General features: G+C 42.1%; 1 protein-coding gene across 6 annotated transcripts in view; it reads left to right on the plus strand.

Annotated features, from left to right (window-relative positions):
- dnc (phosphodiesterase dunce) overlaps window positions 1–25,932 on the plus strand; it is a 405,280-nt gene that overhangs the window by 182,575 nt on the left and 196,773 nt on the right. For all 6 annotated transcript variants that reach the window (XM_080282056.1, XM_080282057.1, XM_080282058.1 and 3 more), the window contains 2 exons: window positions 19,017–19,118; window positions 21,664–21,728. In XM_080282056.1, the coding sequence (XP_080138182.1) occupies window positions 19,017–19,118; window positions 21,664–21,728 (167 nt within the window). The remainder of the gene's footprint in view (window positions 1–19,016; window positions 19,119–21,663; window positions 21,729–25,932) is intronic.

Raw genomic sequence — 25,932 nt, forward strand, 5'->3', positions numbered from 1 at the left:
TCTCCCTTCCTTCTTCCCTCTCCTTTCTTCTTCCTTCCTCCTTTTCATCCCTCCTCCTTTCTTACCCACTATTTCTGTTCCTTCCATCCTCCTTATCCACACGTGAGACTGGAAAGTGTGGAGTAACTGATCCTTGTGACTTACCGTTTTCCCCTCATATCCTCCCTTCCCGTCTTCCCCTTATCACCTCTTCCTCCTTTCCCCGTCTCCCTGTTTCTCCTTCATCCCCACTTTGCTTTCCTTGATCCCCTCATTCTTTCCTCCTCCTCCATTCATTCCCTTTCGTTCCCGTATCCTTTCCTTTTCATAACCTTCCTTTTTTTCTCTCTCCTTTTCCTTCACTCTCTCCCGCCTCCACTCTTCTCCCCATTCTCGTTCCCCTCCCTTCCACACCACTTTCTCCCTATCCATACCTTGGGAATGGAATGAAGTGGAGTGGAGTAGAATGGAGTGACCATTTCGTGACGTCACTTGCCAAGACCTTGTAGCCCAACACAGCTTTTCCACCCCTTCTCTTCCTCCTTTCCCCCTCCATCCCTCATCCTTCTTTCTTTCTCATTTTCTCTCTCCTTCCCTCCTCTCTTCTTTCATTTCCTTCTTTCCGACATTCCCTTCTTCCTCTTATTTCTTCCTCCCCTCCCCCCTGTTTCTTCTTTCTCCCCTTTCTTCCTTCTTCTCCCCTTTCTTCCTTCTTCTCCCTTTTCTTCCTTCTTCCTAGCATCCCCCTCTTTCTTCCTTTTCTTCTTCCCCCCCTTCCTTCCTTTTGCAGTCATCCTCTTTTCTTATGTTCTTACGTTCCATCTTCTCTGTCCCATTCCCTGCCACACCTTCTTCTCCAGTCCTTCTTACTTTCTTTACTCCTGCTCTCCACATCTAGACCGTGGGAGTGGAGTACAGTAGATAAGAGTGGAGTGGAATGGGGCAGAGTGGAAGGGAAGAGAGAGGAGTGCAACAAAGGTGAGAGGAGTGTATTGGGGTAAAGTGGAGTGAAACAGAATTGTGAGGAGTGGAACTTAGTAGAACGAAATGAAACAGAGTAAGAATAAAGTGGAAGCTGAGTGGAGGGGAACAGACTGAAGTGGAAGTGAGTGGAAGAGAGTAGGAGTAGAGTGGAAGTATAGTGAAGTGGAACAGAGTGAAGTGGAGTATAGTGGAGTGAGTGACCCTCGTGACGTCATTTGTCAAGGCCGTTCAGTCCAATCAATGTGTACACGAACGCTACTGCAGAGGCTAGCGTGCGTTTGTGTGTGCATGCGTGCGTGCGGAGGGCCTGCAGCATGCTTGAGTCCGCTTCCGTGATTGCGTGGAGTTTGAAGTTTGTGGATTAGTTTGGCTTTTTTTTTGTGTGTGTGTGTGTGAAGGGAGGAAGGGGGAGTGGTGTGTGGGGAGAGGGAGTGTGTTTGTGGGTTTGTGTATATCGCGTCTGTGGTGTGTGTGTGTGTGTGTGTGTGTGTGTGTGTGTGTGTGTGTGTGTGTGTGTGTGTGTGAAGAGTGAGGATGGAGTAATGATTGCGTGTGTGTGTGTAGAGGAAGAGGAAAGCTAATTGTGTGGCAATAGAGTGTGTGGGGGGGGGGGTGCAATTGCGTGGACAGTGTGTGTGTTACGTCTGTTTGTAGTTAAGGGATTAAACCTGGGATGACGTAATGGTGGGGATGGGGATGGGGAGAAAGATGTGGAGTGACGATTGGATGTTGTAATGCTCCGTCGGTGTGAATGCGTGTGCTTGAGTGCGCGTGAACAATGTGCGCGTATGTTGCGTGTGCTTGTAGCTAAGGGAGGGGGAGAGCTGCGTGGGGAAACAAATCAGTAATCAGCGTAGGTGTTTGTGAGAGTTGCTTACGTGAACAGTGCGTGCGTGTTGCGTGTGTTTGCTGCGAGGATGAATGCAGATGGGGGTGAGGAGGCGTGCACAGGGAGAGTAGTGAGTGTGCTAATCGTCAGTGATTGGCGTGAATTGCGTGTGTGTGCGTTGCGTGTGTCTGTAGCTAAGGGTTGGGTATGGAGGTGCGTGGGTAAGCTAATGGGGTGGGTAATAGACGTGTTGAGTGGCCGCCTAATGGGGTTGCTGGCCATGTGGGGTGTGTCGGCGCTGGCACACCCGCACCCAGGCACAGATAAAAGGCAGGCAAGCAGACACGGGGGCAGTGGTAGGCAGATAGGCAGGTACGGAAGCAGTGGTAGGTAGATAGGCAGGCAGGCACGGAGGCAGGCAAACAAATATGTAACCAAGCGTGGGTAGGTAAATAGGTTGACACGCAGACATGGAGACATGCAGACGGATAGACGCGCAGACACGGAGGCAAGGGTGGGCAGATAGCAGGTAAGCAGGCATAAATCTATAGGTAGGCAGGCCGGCAGACAGGCAGGCAGGTAAGTAGACATAGAAATACAGGCATAGTTAAGCCAACAGGTATAGAAGTAGGCAGGTAAATAGAAGTAGATAGGTAGTCAGGCACAGAGGTAGGGGTATAAAGAACATACGCTGCGTATGGAGATAAGCAGGCAGATAAAGAGATAAAGAGGCATCGAGGCAGGTAGATAAACACTTATGTGGTTTAGGGAGATAAGGCAGGCACGCGGTCATAGAGTCAGGCAGACAGGTAAGCATAAAGGTAGGGAGATAAGTGGAGAGTGGAGCTGAAACTACAGATAAGAAGATGAAAGCAAGCACGCCTTATAGATAGAACAACAGACTGACAGGAGGGAAGGCAGACAGGTACAATTATGATCACTAGTTCCTTTATATTTTTCTGTAATACCAACCTGTATTTGGTGTAATTGCACTTACAGGAGTTGGATTATGACCAAAACTTGAAAACTGAGGCGCAGTGGCATGAAATTCAGCGAGCCTTGATAATGATGTAGGAACCAATCTCCCTGGTTGCTAGACAAATCAGCCCTTCAGTTTGACTAAAGTAATTGGCCATCAACTAAGCTAAAAATGGTTAGGGATCTTTGTCAGGTAATGGTAAACGCGCTATAGTGAAGGGAAATTCCAATTTACTTTATTTCAGTTGATAAGTTCAGCAAGATAGTAATGACCACTTGGTTTTGAAGCGGTGAAAAGAAACTAGTTGTCCTCACATGTGCGACCGTATTCAGGTAGGTAGGTAGGATGGACAGTGAGTAGGTAACTATAATCAGGAGGCCAATCAATAGGTAGGTAGGTAACTAAGCAAACAATCTGCAAGAAAATATAGCTTGGCAGGCAAGAGCACTATGAGTAAGTAGGAAGTAAACACACACGGGAAGAAACCCAGGGATACAGGGGAGGCATTCATAAAGGTCCTTAAACCTAACAATTTCTTTGAATGAGCAGGTCTCCATGGTAATTGCTTATTTTCAGAAAGCAATTTGGTTTGTACAGTTTTTGCACTTAATGTTCAGTCTAGTTTGGTTGTCAAGTGTTTGGAAGCTGGTTGAGTGGAGATAAAAGTATACTACAAACAATCTAATCCGTAAGTGAAGCTCAAGTTAGTTTATGAGTACAAGCCTAGGTGCGCAGGAAGGTAAATGATAGAGTAGTCAGGTAGGAATCCAGGTAGGCGAACGTGAAAGCAAGTGGACAGGTGTGTGGGTATAGGTGTGGGTGAAGTATTAAGGTGGAAGGTGTAGGAGACTTCTCATACCTTGCACGTTTTTATCGAGTCTGGGTGTGGGTTTGAATGCAGGTGTGGATGTGGGAGTGAGTGGGTGTCTGGGTGTGGCTGTGAGGTTGTATGAAGATAGATGTGGATGTGGGTATATATGAAGATTGATGTGGGTGTGGAAGTGGATACAGGGGTGTGGATATGAATATAGATGGAGGGTTGATCGTGGATGAATTTAAGGGTAAGTGAACGTGGGTGTGGATGAATATGGGCGCGGGTGTGGGTCAATGTGGGTATGGATGTGGGTGAAAGCGGGTGTGAGTGTGGATGAATGTGAGTGTGGGTGGAGCATTATAGTAGGAGATTATAGAGGGGTCCCGTCATATCGTCTTTTTAGTGCGTGAAGTGGCGTATGGAATTATGGCCGTGTAAATAGACCGTGAGAGATAGATGGACAGGGGGGTGGGGGGAGGTAGAGTGAGAGAGAGAGAGAGAGAGAGAGAGAGAGAGAGAGAGAGAGAGACTGAAGGACTGATAGAGAAATTGCATACACAGAATGCAAGATAGACTGAGAGAGCGAGGCAGACAAACATACAGAGGGAAATGTAAAATAGAGAGAGAGAGAAAGAGACGGAAGGGAAGGGTTGCACTGCCTGGGTGACGTCACAGAAGGGGGAGGAGGGCGCCATGAAAAGCGTGAGTGATGTCATGACGTCATCGGTTGCGCGGCCCCTCCGTCAAAACGAAGGTCGGGGTTAGAGACGTGACGGGGTGAGGGGGAAGGAAAGGGGGGGGGTTTCTGAAGTGGTAGTGGTGGTAGTTGTGTGGTTCTTAAAGGGTGGTGGTTCTTTAATGATACTGGTAGTTGTGTGGTTCTGTAGGGCTTGTGATTCCTCAAGTCGTAATCTTTGTGATATGGTAGTTGTGATTCTAGTAGTGGTAGTGGTGGTTCATGAGGAGTGGTAGTGGCTCGTAATTGGTGATGGTTTGTAATTAATAGTGGTGGGTTCTGGTGTGGTGGTGGTGGCAGTGTTGGTGGTAGTGGTGGTGGTTCTTAAGTTATTGGTGGTACAAATGGTGGTACAGATGGTGTGTGAGGTTTATTATTCTTAAAAGTGGCTTAAGTGTTTACCAAAGAAGTGGTCTGAGGGTTGTGTGGTTCTTCATATGGTAAATTGAGTGGCGTTAGAGATTAGCCTGTCTGGTTCTCAAGTAGTCGTGGAGGCAGTTTGGTTCATAATGGCAGGGGTTGGTATGTGCTTTTACTATGGTGGAGAATAGGGTGTCGTTCTCAAGGGTGGAGTGGTTGAAACTGTGATAAGTAAGGACGAGTTGCCTGAAATTATATGGTTCTGAAGGAGGAATTGTTCAAGGAAGTGTTGGTACCTCTCCAGTGAGGAAGAAAGGGCTCTAAGTAGATATGATTATAAAGAAAGAGTCTGTGGTTCTCCAAGAAAGAGGAAATGGTTACAATTGTGTGTTTCTCAAGGAAGAGTTAAGAGCACGTGAAAATTTGCTTAAAAGTATTAGGTGATAAAGGAAAAGTTGGTGAAGATTAAGTAAAATGTTAGTTAGAATTTGTGTTTCCCTAAGAAGGAAGAAATAGAGAGACTATGTGGTTCTCAAGGACGTGTTTATGATTCTCCAGTTAGAAAGAGATGACTGTATATGGTTGAACAGGAAAAGTTGGTTAAAGGAATGTGGTTCTCAAGGCCACACTCACACACACTCCACCACTGCAGCATATAACTGATGGCGACTAAGCACTCCCAAAACGTCAGAGATGATTGGTAGGAAGCCATTTAATGAGCCTTTTTTGTCGGTGCCTGTTGTTGGTTGGTCTTGCATGCCCAGCGTTGTTAAAAGTGTGTCTTCCTCAGGGTAGAGACGCTTAAAAGTATATTGGAGTTTTCGTGAAGTAGTAATTATTTAAGTGTCTTCTCAAGGACGTTTGTGCGATTCACCCTGACGGAAGAGATGGATGGTTGGTTTAAAGAGGTTCTCACGGCCATATTCACACATTTACTGCACCAGTGAAGGATTTATTTTGATCCCGAGTAGGCATCTCAGAAATCGTCAGGAAGGTGGTTTGATGAACCTCTTCCTCTCCAAGTGGTTGTTTTTGCTGATGGTCGGCCCTGTTTGCCCAGTATGGTTAGAAGTATGTCATCCTGAAGGGAGAGTTAGTTAAAAGTAATTGGGAGTTAGTTAAAAGCATGTTTTTCTTAAGGTGGAGTTGGTTGAAAGTGTGTAGTCCTTCAGGAAGAGTTGGTGAAAGTATGAAGTTAGTTTTATAAGGATATGATTCACTGGGAAGACATGGTTGAAAGTATGCGATTTCCAAGGCCACACTCACACGTAAATACTCCACCGGTGAGGCAGGTACTTGTTGGCGACTGAGCACCTTAAAAAGCGTCAGGTGTTAGTTTATTTGAAGGTCGTTTGATGAGCCTCCTCGCCCCTGCTTGTTGTTGATCGTCGGTCCTGCTTGCCCAGTGTGACTTTGACATTAGTTTTCTCGGAACTGACATTAAGGGCGAGGCGTAAATAAAGCGAGGTGCAGCTGCGGACAGGATTATGTCGGTGGGAGTTGAGGTGTGTTTAATTCTTCCTAAATCCCTTTGTATGGTGATTTTTCTTTTTGTATCTTCTGATGATGATGGGAGTGTTTTGAGACGTGATTAATTCATCCTCCGTCTCTGCAGCAATATTGTTTTTGTCTTATGGCTTGTATCTCCAGGCGATTTAATTCAGTATTGGAAAGGCTTTTTGAATTGGAGAGATTCAGTTTAGCTTTCATTGGCCCCCTTCGTTATTAAAAGTCCTTCTTGACTAATAAAATGGACAGTCGTCAATGTGAATTAAAAGTTTTGGGGCTGAAGGGATTAAGGGCATGTCGTAAATAAAGCCACTAAACAACTACGGACGGGATTACGCAGTTGAAAGTTTCTAGAAGCTTTTAAATTCTTCCTTAAGTCTTGACCAACCTCTTCAGGGGAGACTAACCAGGTGCAAGTACGAATAGATTTGTTTTTATTTTTTTGCCTTATTCTTGTCAAGTAATGAGGCTCTCGGTGACCTCTCTGGTATCGCTTCCTTAACAATACATATTCTGCATAAGGTTGATCGCGCTTGTATACTAACTGTGCAGTCCATCTCGTTAGGGGAATGATAATAAAATAGAATACAAAGGTAGAATACGCTAGGCTGATCGTTAAGGAAGAGATGATGGTGAGTCTCACGAAAACACAACCTGAAGTTCACACCTGTTGAGACACTACAGCGCAGTTATAATATTGTACGGCGCAGCTGCAGGTTCGGTGGAAACCCTGAAAACAGCAGTGATGTACCAACCAGTCATTTGTTGTTTGGGGGTAACAAGATTTCTTTATGTATTATTTCAAGTAATATATATTTTTAAATTCTTTTGTTTATATTTTTTTGTATATTTTTTTATTTATTATTTATTGACTCCATTAATATCGCATGGATTATTCTGAAGAAAATGCATAAAGACTACAGTATATAATATGCATAATTATTTCAAGTCACGGTTATTTTAGAGCTGATGTCACCTCTGTTCTAACTGCCTCATTTGTGGATCTATTTATTGCTTTAACCCAACCATCTCGCAGTTGTATATTCGAATTTGTGGCTGTATTATCCTTCGTACTTTTAGGATTTTATTTCGCCCTTGCTGCCGTCAGAAAAATTCAGTAATTTCCTTCATTCATTATTGCAGCCACTAAATTATTTAATTCAGCTCAGAAAATACTTTTAGCAGTGGAGGGGGTTAGATGTAGCCATCGTTAACCTTTTTCCAACCAAACGCTTTCCCTAAACTGATATAAGATCGCCTGTGTATGAGGAATGTAATGAAAGAATACGTCACCGGATAAGGAGTATATATAGGAGAACACTCGTAGTAAGGGATATAAAAACAATATTACTTCCTTCATCATATTTTTTTTTTTTTTTTTATCGTTCTTGCAACCGTCAGACGATATAGTTTAACTTTGGGGAGAACTCTAGAAATTAATTTGTATTTTTATTGTATTAACATTTGTATGGTTCTTAACTAAATGTTTTATTAGCGGTGGTGGTATTTGTGTGGGTCTCATACTGTGTGGTAGTGGCATGTGTAGTTCTCAGGAGGTGGTTGTGGTAGTTTGGTTGTCCGTTAGTGATGGTTTTGGTGGTTGTGGCAGTTTTGTTATTAACTGGTTGTGGTACTTTTATAATGGTGGTTGACATGCTATGTTTTTGACACAAGTGCCTACTCAGATGTGCTGGTTTATCTACTACATTTTTGGCACCCTTCACACTAACGGGACGAAATACATTATACTCTTTGTGGTCAGATAGCCCATGCAACTCGATGTTGTTGTATTCTCGCAGGCAACACCATTTCCCTGCACTTTAAAACGACGTACACATTTTAGGTTATTTTATACGTTCGTGGCAAGCAGAATATTCATAGATCTAACTAGGATATTCAGAGTATACATATTTCTTCATCTGCTGCAGATATATAGGCCTAACTAATCCCTTTCGCCGGGATGGATTTTCCGTAGTAACTCAACCCTTTAGCTGTGATGAATTTTCCATAGTAATTCACCACTTCAGCTGTGATGGACTTACTTTAGTAAGTTAACACTTTAGCTGTGATGAATTTTCTTTGGTAACTTAACACTTTAACTGTGATGGATATTCTTCAGTAGCCTCACACTTAAACTCTGGTGAATTTTCTTGAGAGTAACTTAACGCTTTAAATGAGATGGAGTCTCTTCGGTAACTCAGCCATTTAGCTGCGATGAATTTTTTTTCGCAGCACAGGCCTTTAACTGTGATAGTTTTAATAACTCAACCCTTTAGCTGTGACGGATTTTCTGTAGTAATGTAGCCATTTAGCTGTGATGTATTTTTTTTGGCAACTCAGCCTTTTAGCTGCGGTGGATTATAATAACTCAGCCCTTTAGCTGTGATGGATTTCCTTTAGTAACACAACCCTTTAGCTCTGATATTCTGTCTTTACCCGGAAGAAAAAAAAAATGCAGAATACAAACCTCGTAATTCTTCCCAGAGGGTTAAGTAAACAAGGAAGATATTCAGCTCACCTTTCACACGAGCCCATTAACCCTATTCTGCAGTCCATTCCTACCACCATCTTAGCAAAACTTAAATAAACAATAGCATCTCACGGAGCGTCTATTTCGAGGGCTTTGCTAAGGGTCAGTCCATCCCCCTGAGAGGCGACGGGGGACAATGGTCGCTATCTGGGCCTGTCATAAGGGAGATTTTGGCATGACGAAGTGGCTGGGAAGGCAGGTTGGCACTCTCGACGCTCTCACACACGCACATTTGGCCCTTTGCCCCGCCTCACCCGCCTGCCTGCCTTTCTGCCTACCTACCTTCCTACCAGCTAACCCATCTGCGTGCCTACCTACATACAAGTCTACCAGCTACCTAATCTCCCTTCCTGCATGCCAGTCAACCCATATACCTACCTTCCTGCCTACTTACCTTGTCCATCTTCCCCTCAGCTTTCTTTCTTGCCCATTTTTTTCCCTTTCTCTTCCCCCCCCCTCCATTATTACTCTTATTTTCCTTCTCTCTTGTTTCTCTTCTCTCTTTTCTGTCCTCTTCTTCCCACTTTATTTTTCCTTTTCTTTTCCCTTTCACCAATCATCTCTCCGTTCCTTCCTCTTCTCCTTTTTCCCTCATTTCTCTGCTTCTTCCCTCATTCATCTCTCCCTTTTTTTCCTCTCTCTCTCTCCCGTCTCACCTCTTCCCCCTCCTCCCCCCCGTCTCTTCCATCTCGTTCCCTCTCCCTTTCCTCCTGTCTTCCTTTTCTCACCCCTCCCCTGCCTCGTATCGTGTTTGTTCAGTATTTTTAATATCCTAGACCTCTCCCTAACCAATATTCATTCTTTTTTAGCCTTTCCCCTCCCTCTCTCATTTTCTTTCCATCTCTCTCTCTCTCTCTCTCTCTCTCTCTCTCTCTCTCTCTCTCTCTCTCTCTCTCTCTCTCTCTCTCTCTCTCTCTCTCTCTCTTTCGATTTTGTGGTCTTAGGAGGAACTGTTTGTTGTGACGGGTTTAGAAGCGGTCGCCATGAACCACTTCACTCTGATTCTCTCTCTCTCTCTCTCTCTCTCTCTCTCTCTCTCTCTCTCTCTCTCTTGTCACCTCTGTTCCCCTCATACCAGTCCACATACCAGCGTTCCTTTGGCCTAGCTCTTGATCTGTGTTTCACTCACTTTTTCTCACCTTACAGCTTCCAAAATTCTCTCTCTCTCTCTCTCTCTCTCTCTCTCTCTCTCTCTCTCTCTCTCTCTCTCTCTCTCTCTCTCTCTCTCTCTCTCTCTCATCCATATCTTTCCACACCTTTTTCCTTGGCTCATCTTTCCTCCCTCATCCCTCTTCTCCTTTCTCTGGATTTCTCTCTCTCCTCCCCTGCTCTTCTCTCCAACCTCTTATCCTCACACTTCCCTTCCTACTTAGCATTTCCTTTTGCACTTCTCTTCCAGTTGCATAATCTCTTCCATTTTCTCATTTTTCTTTCCTTTCGCTTCACTCTCTCTTTTAATCTTGTATATTCCTTTCTTCCGCCCCCTTTTTTCCTCATCTTTCTATACCCAGTTTACTGTTTTACTTCTCTCTCCTCTTTCTTCGGACCTACTCTCTAGGGATCTTTTTCATACCTTTCTTGGCTTCTTTCTTCACGAGTCTTCCTTCTTCCTTTTCCCTCTTCCTTTTTTTCCCTTTTTTTTTTATCTCCTCTTTCCTCTTCATGTCGAACCCTCTTTCTTCCACTTTCTCCTTAACTCTCTTGTCCCATTCTTTGTTCACCAGTCTTTCTTTGTTTTTTTTTCTGTACTTTCCATGGACTGTCTCGTCTCCTCTCGCTTATTCCTTCAGGTGTTTGCCGTCTCTCTCCAACATTTTCTCTCCATCACCCCTCTTCTCACTCTTGATTCCGATGACATTATTATGATTATTATTATTATTATTACCAGACGATTTTCCACAGCTTATGAGAGATTTTTCTGACGATTGGGGGGGGGGAGGTTAAGTTAGAGCCTTCATGAACTCCTTGACTACCAGTGGACTATCCCATACTGAACAAAGTCGCCGGTTACCTGCAAAAATATATTACAAAGCACATACTCTGGCTGAAGGGGTTAAAGGCAGTTTGTTAAAATGTCATCCATCCCCCCCCATTTTTTTTTTGGGGGGGGGGGTCAATTCTGTAATGTTATCCAGAAATGTTAAAATGTCATGTCGAGGTCGGGAATGAAATGTCGTGCTGCTTCTTCATTTTTGCAGTAATTTGCTGAGAAAGTCAAAATCTAGGTCAGTGTTAGGGTAGGTCAGGTTAAGGGCGGTGAAAGGTCAGATTTAATAGATTTTTTTCTCTTTCTTTAGTTCATTTGTTCAAACGTGGCAAAACTGAATCAACACCCCCCCCCCAGTTGAACTGCTGAGCTATAACTGAGTAAACTATTTAACCCTCTGACTGGGTTGTGTGCCTCCTTTGTGCTGAATAAATGCGTCAGGCGTTGAAGAGAGTAAAATACCATAATTCTGTCGACGCTGTGAGTGGGTCATTGAGTTCTCCTTTTACCCTGTAAGTAAGTATGGCTTTCTCTCTGTCAGTGAAGTCGATTTGTAGGTAGTGAGATGATATCAGAGGGTCGTAGTGAGATGATGTCAGCGGGTCGTAATTTAGGTGACATAGGAGGCTTCTTAGTACCTATTCCTAGGCGATTTATTTTGTATTTTACACTTTTTTTCAGTCCTTTTTAACAACACAGAGGCAAATTGTGTGTGTATTAAATATGAATTAATACAATAATAGATAATATCAAGGTATAATAGCCAAAATAAATCGCTTAGGAGGATGTGCGACAAAGCCTACAGTGCCGTCTAGATTACGGCGTTAACTCTGAACATGGCAGTGGAAAGGTTAAGGGGCAGAGACACAGATGTTCTAACACTTGTCCTTCCACTCACACTTCCACCATCACCATATTTAGGAACGAATTTCGATTGTAACTACCATTTAGATTGCAGGAATATACCTTTTTCTATTTAAGTAGGCCTAAAAGAGCAATCTCTCCTTCTTGAGTGCTCAGTTGTAACAATATTCGTAGATTAATACTAGAATATGATGCAGGTGAAAAAAGTAGTGCCATGGAAAGAATGCACAGGCGTAGCGCTGTCTTTTTCTTCCACTGAGCTACGTGTACCAGAATATGATGCCAGTCACGAAAAAGTGCCATAGAAATTATGTAGAGCTGTAGCACCGTCTTTTTATGTCTCGTGAGTTCCGTGAAATAAGCAGCAAAAGGCCAAAAATCTCCGTTAAGTTAAAGTAGTAAAATCACAGATAGTAATGTAAGGTTGACAGTGACACCTAAGTGGGAGTATAATAAAAAGTAAATATAATCTCACATAACAGTAGGAGAACCAGTGTCTCATGCCCAAGGTAATCCGATGATGCTTTTTTCATGTCAGTCTTCTCATTCTCAGTTTAGGTTTGTTTTTTTCGATGTAAAGGTGGTAATGAAGGCTATTTCAAACCCCTCCATTACAAGAAGCCTCTCGTGAGCTGAATATAGTACTTTGAGGGTGACGAGTACACTGAAAAGTACGGCAACGTAATCAGGGGGTTAAAACGACTACAGATTGCGGCATAAGTGGTGATGTGAGCAAGGGTTAAGGCGATGGTCAAGGACGAAGTTAGAATGATAGAAGTAAGGGTCAACGGCGAAGTTATTAAGATGCAAGTTAGGGTGAGGGACGTAGTTAAGAGTCAAGGTCGAGGTTAAGGAGATCGAGGGTGGGGTTGAAGTCGATGTCAAAGTTAGAGTTGTATGATTAAACCTTCAGTCGCAAAGTGGAATGCAACCCCCTAACTCCTTATTGTCAATTTTGGGAACGCCTGTGAGTAGTAGATATGGTTCGCCTGCATCCCACATTATTGAGTGCAGTCAGCAAGTATACTGTCTAGGGGGGAGCCAAACATGTTCCATCATACTCGCCTGATGTAGATATTGTCGTCCAAAATAGGGAGCTTGGATGCCACGTTGCAGTTAAGTGTATAAGCATAAGACCCTTAGAATTAATCTTTTCAGGCCGATGACGTACTTTTTTTTTTTACCGTATTTGTTTTGTGGTACTTTCGGGAGATTTAATTTATCATAGGATTAACCTGTCGTATTGAAGGGGACAGTGAAGGCTATGTCTAACTTCTCCAGACGAATAATCTTTGTGAAGTTGAAAGGGGTTAAGGTGAAATCATGGATTAGAATCAAGTCAGACTCAAGGCTGAAGTTGAGGTCAAGGTCGAAGGGAGTTGAAGTGAGTGTCCGTAGAAGAAAAAAAAAATGGGTGGTTATACTTAGGGATAAAGATCCATATGGTCGAGATCAGAGTCGAGGATGAGGTCAGGGCCGAGGGAGGTGAAGTGAGCATCATTAGAAGGGGAAAGAAGGTCAGGGTGGAGGTCATAATTAGGGTCACGTTCAAGGACGTGGCTGAGGTCAGTGACTGGGGATTGCTGCTGAAATTACCGGTTGTGGGGATTAGCCCCCACCCCACCCCCGCTCTCTCTCTCTCTCTCTCTCTCTCTCTCTCTCTCTCTCTCTCCAGTATCTGTGTATTGTATCTATGTCTGACTGCAGTATGTCTACTATATCTATCTGTCTCATTCTGTCGGTTAGTCTCTCACCTGCTTTGCTATAGCATTCCTAAACTTTTGAAATTAAAGTCTATAGTACTAATATTGTGTGTGTGTGTGAGAGAGAGAGAGAGAGAGAGAGAGAGAGAGAGAGAGAGAGAGAGAGAGGCAGGCTTGTTGGTAGGCAATTATACCTTCGTATGTCTCTTTCAAGTTTTCTTTTTCTTTTCCTTGTCCCTTCATTTTCTTCTTTTAATATCTCTCTTAACCTAATATTATTTTCATTTGTTTTCGTTACGTGATCTTTCTTTGACTTATATTTCTTCCCTTTCATTCTCTCATTGGGGAGGCGGTGGTTGAATCGGTAGAGAGGCGGCCTGCAGTCCTGATGGACCCAGGTTCGAATCCCGGCTGGGGCAGGGAACAGTTAAGGATTTGTATTTCATTAAAAGCAGACTTCCCTGATCTACCAGATGACCCGCCGACATGTCGTAAAAATACCCCCGCTAATACCAATACACCAGTCCTGTATGAGACAGCCCTAGCATGTATTCAACATGGACGGTGGGTGTTAGCGCCGAAGTGGTGACATGTGGAGGTGTAGGAGGACTACTGGGCCTTGGGACAGGCTACTGCCCCCGAGATATAGGCCCTGAAGCCTTTGCCCAGAGTCGGACACATTAAAAAAAAAAAAAAATATTAATATATAAATTTTTTTTTTTTTTTTTTTTATTTTCTGATATATTGCACATTTCCTCTCTTATTTTCATTTCCTTTGAATAACAGCTCTGTTTACTTTTTTTTTTTTTTTTTTTTTTTGCTAAACCTTTCCATTCTTGATTATGCTTTTTTTCTTCTCGTCCTGTCTTCCTTTTTATCATCACCTTGTTATGTTCACCTTTTGTTTCTTTGCCTACCATTTCTCTCGTCTCTATTCTTCGCCTCGTCTTTTATTTTGTGTTATCCCCCTTAAGCTTCTTATTTTTTTTACAGTTCTTTTTGTATCCCTCTTGTTCCTCTTTCCTTCTCTCTCTTTCGAAATTCTTTTATGTTTCGCTCTCTCCTTTCGTCTCCCTCTCCCGTTTTCTGTCTCTCTTTTGTGTGTCTTCCATTTTCTTTTCTGCTGTCACTCCGTTCCTTTCTCTTGCTTTCCATTTTTTTTTTTTTCTGTCTTTCACATCGCCCTTCTCTTGATTTCTTCGTATTCAGCTTTCTTTTTCGTCCATATCTCTCAGTACTCGGTTTTTTTTCCCGTATCCCTCTCTCTTCTCTACTATTCCTGTTCCCTCTTCCTCCCCCCTCCTCTCTTTTCCTTTTCTTCCTCCTCTCTTCTGCCTGATCGTTTCTCTTTCCCTTTCCTGCTTTGTTCCATCTGTGTTCTATTTTTCTTACTTTTCTCTCCTGTAGCTCCTCCTTTCTTCCCATTTTCTCTCTCCTTCTCCCTTCTTCCCCTTTTCGCTCTCTCCTCCACCCTTCATCCCTGTCTTTTCTCCCATACCCTTCTCTCTCCTCCTCTCTTCTCTCCTCCCCCATCCTTTCTCACTCCCTTCCTTTCCCCTCTCCCTCGTTCTTCATTTCCCCTCTCCTTGACCTTCACCCTTTCTCCTCCATCATGTTCATCCCTCCCGCTTTTCATCCCTCTTCAATCCTTCTCCCACTCCCTCCCTCCTCCCCCTAATTTTCCGTTCTCCTTGTCCTCCTCTCCCCGCCTTCATTTATCTGCTCTCTCTCTCCATTCTCTTTCCTCTCCTCTCTCTCCTCACCCTCTTTTCTCTCCTTTCTTTGTCTCCTCACCCGACGCGACACCTAAAGCGCTTTCCCCACAAGAACAGTGTGTTGTCATGTGAGGCGGGGAGAATAATTGAAACGGGGAGGGGAGGCTGGGAATGAGGGAGAGGGGGAGGTGGAGAAAGAGGAAACATGGAGGAATAAAGAGGTAAAAGAGGAGAAGGAGAGGCGGAGGGATAGAAGGAGGAAGAGAGAATAAATGAGGAGGAGAAGGGCGTGGAGGCAAGGAATGAAGAAGAGGAGAGGAAGAAGAGGCGAAGGGAAGAATAAGGAAAGAGAGAAAGGAGAAGGACAGGAGGAAGAGAAGATGGAGGAAGACAGGGAAACGTGTAGAGGGAGAGGGGGAAGGAATGAGGAGAAGGAGAGTGAGGAGAAGGTAGAGGAGAAAGACGAAGATGAGGATTTGGAGCGTCGAGAGAACGAGTGTAAGGAAGAAAAAGAGGAGTTGCAGGAGGAGGAGGACAGGACAGGGAAAAAGAGAAGGAATGAGGAAGAGGAGGAGGTGGAAAAGAGTGAGGAGAGAGAGAGAAGATAAAGGGTGAAGAAAAGAAAGCAGAGAAAGGAAATGGAAGAGAGAGAGAAGAAAAGTAAAGAGGAAGATTATGAGTAGGGAAGAAGACGGAGAGATTAACTGAAATCAGGGAGCATGGGGAGGAAGGAAGAATGAGGAAGAGGGAGAGAAAGAATAGAAGAAGAATGAAAAGTAGTACTAGGAGGAAGAGACAAGGAAGGACAATAAGGGGGATGACAAGGAGGGGGAGGAAGAAAGGAGATAGAGAGGTGGGCAAATTAAGGGAAGGATGGAAAGAGGGAAATGGGAAAGCAAGAAAAGAGGGAAGAAGGGGAGCTGGAGAGGAGGAGAAGTAAGAGGGACAAAGGAGTTGTGGGGATTAGCCTGTGGGGAGGAGGAAGTGGAGGAAACTAGAAGAGAAAGGCGGAGAAATGAAAGACTGTTGAGAAGCCAGAGTTACAAAGGAGGAAAGGCGGTAAGCTGATGAGAGAGAGAGAGAGAGAGAGAGACTGAAAAAAGACAAGGAAATGGAATAGATGGGATAGAAAGAGATGAAGAAAACAAGAGAAGTAAGAAGCATGAAATAAAGACGAAAGACAATCCCTTGAGGTCGATGAAGCTGAAGTTTATTCTTGCCTCTCCTAGACAGTTTTATTAAACTTAGGAAAATCGTCTTGTTAGGAGGCTACATCGGAACCCTCCAGTTCCGAGTTCCTCCCCGAAGCTGAAGAAAACCGTCTGGGGTAGCAAGAATAAGATATAATTGACGTAATCGTAGGGAAGGGGTTAAATATGAATGAAGGCAGAATGGAAGGCACAGAAAATAATAATGCATAGAAGGACAAAGAAAAATGACAAGAGTAGATAGGGAGGAAGGACTAGAAGAAGAAGAATGATGGAAGAGGAGGAGGAGGAAGAAGAGGAGGAGGAGGAGGAGAAAAGAGGATTAGAAGCGAGGAAGTGGTGGGAGAGCTAATTGTAGTGAGCTTTGAGAGAGAGAAAAAAAAAGGAGAGAAACCACGGAGAGATGAAAGAGGAGAAAGGAAAAACTGTTGAGGTAGGTGAAAAGGGTGTAAGGAAGGTTGTGTGTGTGTGTGTGTGTGTGTGTGTGTGAGAGAGAGAGAGAGAGAGAGAGAGGGGGGGGGAAGGAAGGGAGAGAAAGGGGAAGGAAGGGAGAGAAAGGGGGAAGAAGGAAGGATGGAAATATAATACCTTACTAGGCTAGGTTGTGGTATTCATTAGGAACAGGTATATATAAGGTGAGTCTGCCCTGTATGTAATTTTGGGCCATGTGGCAGGAGAGGACAAGGGCGAGAGTTGATGAACATGAAGAGAGAGAGAGAGAGAGAGAGAGAGACGTCAACTGATTCTGCGAAGTGGAGAAGGCGTCATTATTGTTAATTTTTACCGTGTGTGTGTGTGTGTGTGTGTGTGTGTGTGTGTGTGTGTGTGTGTGTGTGTGTTACCTGAGGCAGAGGTGACACAAAGTTTGGCACACTAACCTGGTATTTGCAAGCAGACATCACACCACACCTCACACTAGCTCATACCAGGTCAGTAAGTGTAGCATTATTTATTTATTATATTTATTTTATCTATCTATTTCTTTTTAATATTTACTTTTGGTTAGTATTTTTCTTTTTTTCTTACACGGGATAATTTTTATACACCCACTTTCAGTTTCCTTTCTCTCTTCTTCACATCTTTTCCATCACTCATATCTTTCCGCCTCCCTCCTTCATATCTCTCTGCCCTCCCTCTCGCCCTCCCTCCCTGCCTTCCTCTCTTAAATCGTTATTTCCATCTTGTCTAAGTTGTCCGTGTTTCATTAAGTTTAGCGCATTATTGAAATTCACATTCCCCTCTCTCTCTCTCTCTCTCTCTCTCTCTCTCTCTCTCTCTCTCACACACACACACACACACACACACACACACACACACACTAACCCTTCATCCTTTCTTCACTACCGCTGTCCTCCTGTCACTGAATACCTGTAGCTCTGTCTTAAAAAAAAAAGAAAAAAAAAATCCATCTCTGTATTAACTTTCCAATTACGGTAGCATCTTTACTACAAAATATTCTTGCTCTTAACCCGCATTAATTTACGACCTCTTTCTTCTATATTCTCCTGGGATTATGAGAATTTTTTTTAGAGTCCCTTCCGTAGGCAACTTGTTTTTTGCGTCTTATAACTCAATATTCTCTAGTATGGTATTCTCTATAATTCCGATGTAGTTTTTCGTCATCAAAACTGCCGTATGTGGAAATAACCAGGTAAGAAGAGGTGTTAGGGAGCCCTCAGAACCAGCGTGAATGCAAACTTGTGTCCTTACCTTTTCGAACCACACCAGTTATTTATGTGAGTCAAAAGATGTGGTTTCTGTTCCGTTCCTTCCATCGCGACACGATTATATTCAGCTTAACGGGTGACTTCATGTAGTGGTATAGGAGATGATGAGGGCCATTGTTAACTCTTCCATCTCGAGAACTATCTCCTACGCAGAATCAAATTGACGGGAGCAAGAAAAAAAATTGTAGGACGTCCTTGGGTTGTGCCGATCAGCGCTCCCTAACGTGCATTACAAACGTGGCCAATTTTTACCGTACAAAGCCCTCCAGTAACACATCTACGGCCCGTGTTCTCGTCGGTTGAGGAATCTCCCTAATACCTTTTCCTAAGCGATTTATTTTGCCTATTACTCCATACTATCCGCTTCTGTGTCATTTAAATCATTCCAGTACCACCATACTCATTATAAATAACATATAAATCGATATTAACTAATCGTATCTATAAATAAATCACTAAGGAAGAGGTACCAGGGAGCTTCCTTGACCGGCGAGAATGCTGACCTAAGTTACCCCTGTCCTTCCTTGACCTTTCCTGTCTTTCATGACCCACTGACGCCTCAGCATTTCAGAGTTGACCTATGACTTACATCAGCTTCAGACAACTCAGCAGCATATCAGAGCCGAGTGACTTATCCCAAGAACTTCCTTTTGAGAATGCCTTTGATGTGTCTCCATTTTCCTTCGTCAGAAATTGATAGCTAAAGACATTTTTATCTTTCCTTGATTGTATGACTTGAGTTTTCAACCTTCCATTATTTAATATTTTATAAGACATACCTTTCTGAAAAAAAAACTATGACATTTCAAAATATATTCCATATCTTAAGAGATCCGTGTCTCCGAAAATATTCTGTATATATTTAGAAATCCATCACTTACAGAAGATTTTATTCAGCTGCTGAAATGTCTTGTCGCGATTATTTTTTATACTTTCAGAAATATACCAACTGTTACGTTAAACTTTTTTCCTGTTCCCAGAAATCTGTGACAAATATTTTTCCACATCCAAAACAGTATGCCATAACCCCTGTGACCTGTGTTAAGCCTGTGACCTTCTTCCTATGACCTAACGTGCTTTATTCTTTTGCAGACATGGGGAGGACCTCATTGTGACCCCGTTCGCCCAGATCCTGGCCTCGCTCAGGTCTGTCCGGAACAACTACATCAACCTCACAAATGTCTCCACCACCAAGTAAGTTACCCCAGCCATTACACTCGTTTTCTGTGTCTAATAAAATCACATTCGGCGGCCAAATTGATCCACTTATTAAAGGGCAGGGGGAAGAAAGAGATCAAGATGAGAAAAGAAAGGTTTGGAGTACAAGACGATGGAGAATAATGTGAGGTAGCATAATAAAGTAGAGAGTAGGAAAATAAAAGGGCTATAAGTAGAGAAAGATGGGTAGAAAGGTAGGCAGAGAGTGAGAGGTAGAGTACGAGGATAGAAAAAGTAGATCAGAGAAAGAAAGCTATGAAAGAGAAAGATGCCTAGAAAAGTACAGGAATCTATCAGCTCTTGGATGTAGATGAGGAGTTGTATATTTCATTATTAGATGGGGGAGCATCGCTAGGACTGAGGCTGTCTGTCAGTCGCTAAGATTTTTCGGAAACAAGGCGCTGAATTCCCGTAGAATTTAGGTAAACCTCATAATAGTGTCGTGGTGCTGCCCGGTTTAGGTCTTTTGTATTTGTTTCCTAAGTGAAGGTTCGCAGTTCACGCTTAAAATTTCGGTCCTGCCATTACCAAGAATGTTTTTATTGGCATTGAGTAATATGCTACATTCAGCAACATTTCTTACCACCATTTCGTCTGCAAACTGTGTGTTGGTGTGTCTTGAGGCTTTTGCTAGTACAACTTCAAGTGTTTCAAGTTGGGTTGCCATTGCAGGGATGTATTATCAGAATCAAGAGGGAGCTGTCGTCTGGCTATCGGCTATTACAGTAATGAAAACGTAGCTGAAAGGAAAATGGAATGAAAATAAATGGCAGGAATGTGCTATTAATCCTATCGTTGCTCATGGTATTGTGTTAAGGGTAAAACCAGGCGAGTTTGTTCTGCAGAGAGAAATTTTGAGAGTTAAATACTGTCTCGATTATCCCTTTCGCTTATGTATCTACGCATTAATGTCCTGTGTTCATGCATAGGCACATTAGTTCAGCCGAGAGATATTCTTAGCAATTGAAGATTAACCAGTCACTAAGTCGGTTTTCGCCTAGACTCAGTTATTGTACTATTGATGATTTTTTCTAACCCCTTCACAGCGAGGAGTTTCTTAGTCTGAATAAAATCGTCTGGCACTAAGATTATATATTAAAAAATGTCACTGCCCTGAAGGGAGCGATGGGGTAAGCAGAAATTAACCCAAACAGGTGTGGGTACATCAGATTTGGCAGGGGTATGTTTGGCTGGAGATGTAAGTAGGGAAGATGTTTACGACTGTCTTACGCAGGTGTAGTTAAATGTGGCCAGGGCAGGTGTGAATAGAATACAGGTGAATAATAATTTGGCTAGGACAGGTGTGAATAGGGAACATGTGAATATTACTTTCGTTAGGACAGGTGTGAATAGGGTACAGGTGAGTATTACATTGGCTAGGGCAGGTGTGAATAGGGTAATAGGTAATAATATTTTGCATCAGCTTTAGTAAAGTCCACTTGACTCGGGTGTCGACACGATCACCGTGGGCATTTGTCCATGTATGTGGTCGTCTGAGAGTATGGCAGATTGAGGACATACCCACGGATAAAGTCGGAGAAAAAATATATATAGTGCTCGAGTTTCGTATACGCAGAATATACTTGATGGTGAAATTTGAAATCATGTGTGTATGCAAATCTAGAGATGTATGATACTAACTCCACAATGCAGTGAAAATTTTAAAGATGGCCATGTTCTCGATTGACTATAAAATCCCCCGAACTGATAACCTGAGAGACACGTGAACCGACATGAAATGTTCAGAGGCAATTTCCTCGCTTCAGCAAAAGTTTTATTTTATCCATTTCACATTGAAATGTACTGTTGCAAGAGCAGTTGCAGCTTTTTACGTGAGAAATGCCCTGTTGGATAGAATTTTTAAGTCATTGTTGCTCTTAACTGCGACCCGTGTTGATGAACGTAGAAGTATGTGTTACAGACGACTCCACAGAGATGATGTCTTTGTTGGAGTGAAAGGTCGACGGAATCGGTGCCTAAGCCTAATGTGGTAGCGTCATAGGATGTGTTGCTAGGGTATTTGTAGGTACGACACGTGTATTTATGGCAGAGAGGGACAAGATCTGTGGCTAGAGCAGGTGTAGTTAAGCATAGTATCTATAGTTAGGATAATTAGAGATAGAGTGTACGATTCATTGAGATTCGAAGTTATTATTATGAATGTAGCATAGTAGCAGATAATAATCATGTAGCATAGTAGCAGATAATAATAATGTATATTCATGGCTGTTCATGAAAAATAGGCCGTACGATAGTGTTGTATAGTACTTGTATAGTGTAGATAATGTAATGCAAGGTAATGTAATGTGTTGTAAGATAGTGTATTGTTGGCTTACATATATGTAGTCCTCAGTAACACCTCACTACTGGGCCGCTTTACTAATAGAAATAAAATCATCAAAAATTAGCCAGAAGAATTCAGAGCAAGACCATCGTAGTGAAAAATATGAAGACTCACATTACAGTAAGGAACAGTACACATTTACGTAACCTGTGTTTAACGTGTTGCTTTTGTTCCCAGGTCTCGGCGCTCCAGTGCGGCTGCCGGCTGCTCTACTCCCCAGCCTAAGAACTTCACATACGGAGGTGAGTATAGAGAGAGAGAGAGAGAGGGGGGGGGGATTTGTGAGAGAATGTGTATTTTGTGTGCATGTAATTGTGTTATACGGCCGAGCAGGAACACACTTTATTTGTACACCCTCCCTGTGAAGCTGTCGAGTAGAATTAGGAGGAAAAGGAGGAGGAGGATAGGAAAGGGAAAGAAAGGAAAGGAAAGTAGGGAGAGGGGGGGATAGGAGAGAGGTGGTAGAAAGAGGACAGTGGAAGGAAAGAAAGAAAAGAGGGAACATACGAGAGGGGAAGGAAAGAGAGTGAGGAGTGGAGAAGGGATAAGAAAAAGAAAAAGAAAAAAAACAGGAAGGAGAGAGGGGGGGGGAAGACGAAATGGGAGACTTCATTACACAAACATGTTTTTGGCCAGAACGAAAACGATATACAATTCGCCAAGCTAAATAAGAAGGTCGAAGATGAGGTAGACCGAGAAACGGGTCGATTAGTGGGTCAGTGAAATATACGAGAATAAGGAGGAGCATCGTGAGGAGAGGGGTCGTTGCTGTGGAGAAAGAGAGAGAGAGAGATTGAGAGAGAAATCGGGGACAAAAATTCGTCTAATATTTCACGTCCTGCTTCTGACCTCTATGCTGGCTAATATTTCCCAAGCCGAGAGTCTTGGCATGCATCTCAGATCTTTGATGATGCTCTCTGGTACGATGTCGTCGGGGAGGAATGTGACAACTTTTGCCTCTAGTGTTAAATAACCACAGTGGAATAGATTGGTAACTTTTGTCCCCGATTGTACATTGAGGCGTCTCTTTTTTTTTTATTTTTTCTGAGGCACACATTACAGGATACGGCATCTGGCAGTAGATATGAAGACGTAAATTTTATTGAAACTGTAAATTAATGTAAATTTTGAAAGTGGGAAGAAAAATCATCTGCTCCCTGTACGATCCCCATGTACTTATACCTCACAAATTAATTTCCCTTTAGTCGTGTCCTAGTTGACGATGTTGATAAAATCTACGGGAACGACTCTCGATATTTCCCTAGCATTGAGTGCATGATAGAAAACTGACCTGTGGGCATAAAAGGGGAAACACTATAAAACATGCCACCCAATATTTACTTGGGTACTGGTACCTTAGTAAGTGGGGAAGCATATTTTTACTAACGTCAGTAAAAGAAAAAGTGAGATGTTTTCACCCTTTAATGAAGGATCTAGAGACTTTTTTTTTTTTACTGAATTAATTGAAGGAAGTTGTTTTTAATGTTCCTATAGCGAGGGAGATAATGTGCTATGATGAGAGATGTTTTTCGCTCCAGGCTTTACACGGGTCAGTGAAGGGTGAGATGTTGTTAGGCTTGAGGAATGGAAAATAATAACTTTTTGTACTCCATTTTCTTTGTTACTGAAAAGAATGTACACCTTTGGACATTATTTTTTGTAATTCCTGTTAATTTTGAGTTTATTATAGGCAAGTAGACACTTTTTAAACTAATGGGGATACGTACAACCTTTTCCTCACCGGTGTATATTAGTAAGATTTTCCCTTAATATTAGTAAAGTAGCCTGGTAGCAGAAAGTATAAAATTAAGTTGACATTATATCAGAAGAGGTTCATAGAGGGTTTATTTTCAGAGTTTTAGTAAAGGAATAATGTACTCCCTCTATCTGTCATATTCACCGCTCCCTGCTGTTGGTAATTAAAGAGAGGTTGTTGACACTTCACTGTAGGTAATTTTTCTTTCGTTCTTCGTCAGAGAGTAGAGATCTTATGTAGGATTCAGTAGTGACAAAAATGGCATTCCTTTATCAATTTTTACCACATGTTAGTAAAGTCCATAGAATTTGTTCAGGCGTCAGTAAAGGGAGGAGGCAGATTTATTCCCTTCAGCTTATGGTACAATTTTGACATTCCCGGAAATAGTACTGTTGTATGGTGCTTCAAAAAGGTGTAGGGTATTTTTCTCACTTTTTCAGGGTCGAGTTTTTTATTATTATTATTTTGATAAAGCCTTTCCCCTTTTCCCTAACTTTTTTCTTGACGTTTGGCTTTGCTTGTTTTTATTGCGGTGTATTTTGCTGTTTATTTTTGGTACTTTTTATTTTTTAGCTTTCTCTATACCTTTACTACTATTTGTTATATAATTAGATCTCTCTCTCTCTCTCTCTCTCTCTCTCTCTCTCTCTCTCTCTCTCTCTCTCTCTTCAGTACCCTTTACTCTCACCACTTTCATCCACGTTAACAAAAATTCATGCCTTTCTGATCACACTTTTTCCACATCCTCCTGCTTTATTTCCCCCTGACTTTATTTCCCGGTTCGTGTTGTGGGAAATGAATTCCCTGGAGCGTAACTGGTTCACCTGGAGGGGGCCTAATTACCTGTGTTATTCTCCTCGCTTTAATTGTCTCACTTGCTCTAATTTTCTCCCAGTTACTCATTCTTTCTCACATTTTCCAATTTCTCTGTTAATTTGTCTCTTACTATAATTGTTACTGTAATTATCTTTTATTTTCAGTTTCTTTTTTTTTTTCTCCATTTTTCTGTCGGTTACTTTAATCTTCTCTTGCTTAATTTACTTCTCATGTTTTCTTATATTTTTCTTGCTTTAAATTTGCTTTAATATCCGTTTACTTGCTTAGCTTTCTTATACTGTCTTCCTCGTTTATATTATCTTCCATTGTTTCATTTGCAAATAAGTCTCTCTTCCTTTAATTTTCTCCAACTCTCATATTTGCTTTCATTTCGTTTTACCTCTTTTCCTTCTTTACTTTTCTTACTTTAATTATCACTTGTTTAATTGCCTCTTTTACTCCATCACTTGCTTTTCTCTTACTTCCTAACTTCTCCGTAATACATTGTTGCTTGCTTGAGTTCCTTGTTATTTCTTGATTTTCTTACTTTTTTCTCATTTTGTCTAATTATCTCCTTCGTTTCGGTCAAATTCCTGTTTACTTTATTACTTGCTTTAATTTTCATACGTTTTCACCTGCTTCAATTCCTTATTTTGTTGTTTTAATTTTTCTTTACCCGTATTTGATTTCATTCCATTTTTTTCTGTCGTTTCCCTTGCCTCTTTCACTCTCTCACTTCCTTTAATCCTCTTACTCTGACTTGTCTCATATTTTCTTTTTCCTGTAATTCGCTTTTATGTGTTTTAATTTCCTTTTACCGATTTCTCATAATTCTTTCTACTTTACTCCCAGTTGCGTTGACTCACTGTATTTTACTCGCATATTCACTCGTTTCATCTTTTCATATATTTCCTTCAATTACACACACACACACACACACACACACACACACACACACACACACACACACACACACACACACACACACACACACACACAACGTCTTCGAATATAGTTGTCTGATATAGTGGTATGTTGATGCCGTACGGTAGAGAAAAAGTCTAATTTAATAGAGAACGTCTGTGTTATAGATATCTTTGTGTCCTAGCTTTACCCGTAGACTTAAAAATGTATTCAGTCTCGCGCAAAATTTCCTCTACTAACATAAAGTACTTTGGAAATATTTATAGTAGATTTCAAGGGGGTATTCAATCACGAGATCTGTACCAACATTCTCAGGTAAACCAGGTAATCTCTTATGAATTTCAGAGTCTCTCAGCTAATATAAGGAGCAGTTTTTTCTCCACGTTTTCGTAATTAAAGCGAGTGCCCATTGTTGTCATGGCCAGTATTTTTATTACCCTCTGTCATTTTTAGGTTGGAAACTCTTGAATAACAACCTAATGGGGAAAATGTCACTTTGGGGTCTTTTTATTTATTTATTTATTTTTGTTTTTTTTGCCCATCCTTCGTCCTCCGTCTATATTTTTTTATTAGTATTTTTCTTATTTGGTGTTTTCGCCTGTGGGTCTTTTCTTTAGTCGTCCTCTCCTCTGCATGGCCTTTTTCTTTGCAGTTTTCTTGAAATTGTTTATGACTTTTTGTTGTCATTGAAGCAGAGTCCGATTGATGAAAGGAGGACTCTCTCTCTCTCTCTCTCTCTCTCTCTCTCTCTCTCTCTCTCTCTCTCTCTCTCTCTCTCTCTCTCTCTCTCTCTCTCTCAACCAGGAAAGAAATTTGAGGAGGAGGAAATAGTGAAGTTACGTCGCCATTTCCGTTACTAGGCTGTGTTTTTATCGTTTGCCTTTGTGTGTGTGTATATACCATAGCGTTTGGAGATTGTGTGTGTGTGTGTGTGTGTGTGTGTGTGTGTG

The sequence above is a fragment of the Coenobita brevimanus genome, chromosome 92 (assembly GCF_032717465.1).
Source record: "Coenobita brevimanus isolate Jiangsu-jjx chromosome 92, ASM3271746v2, whole genome shotgun sequence".
In the NCBI taxonomy this organism is placed as follows: Eukaryota; Metazoa; Arthropoda; class Malacostraca; order Decapoda; family Coenobitidae; genus Coenobita; species Coenobita brevimanus.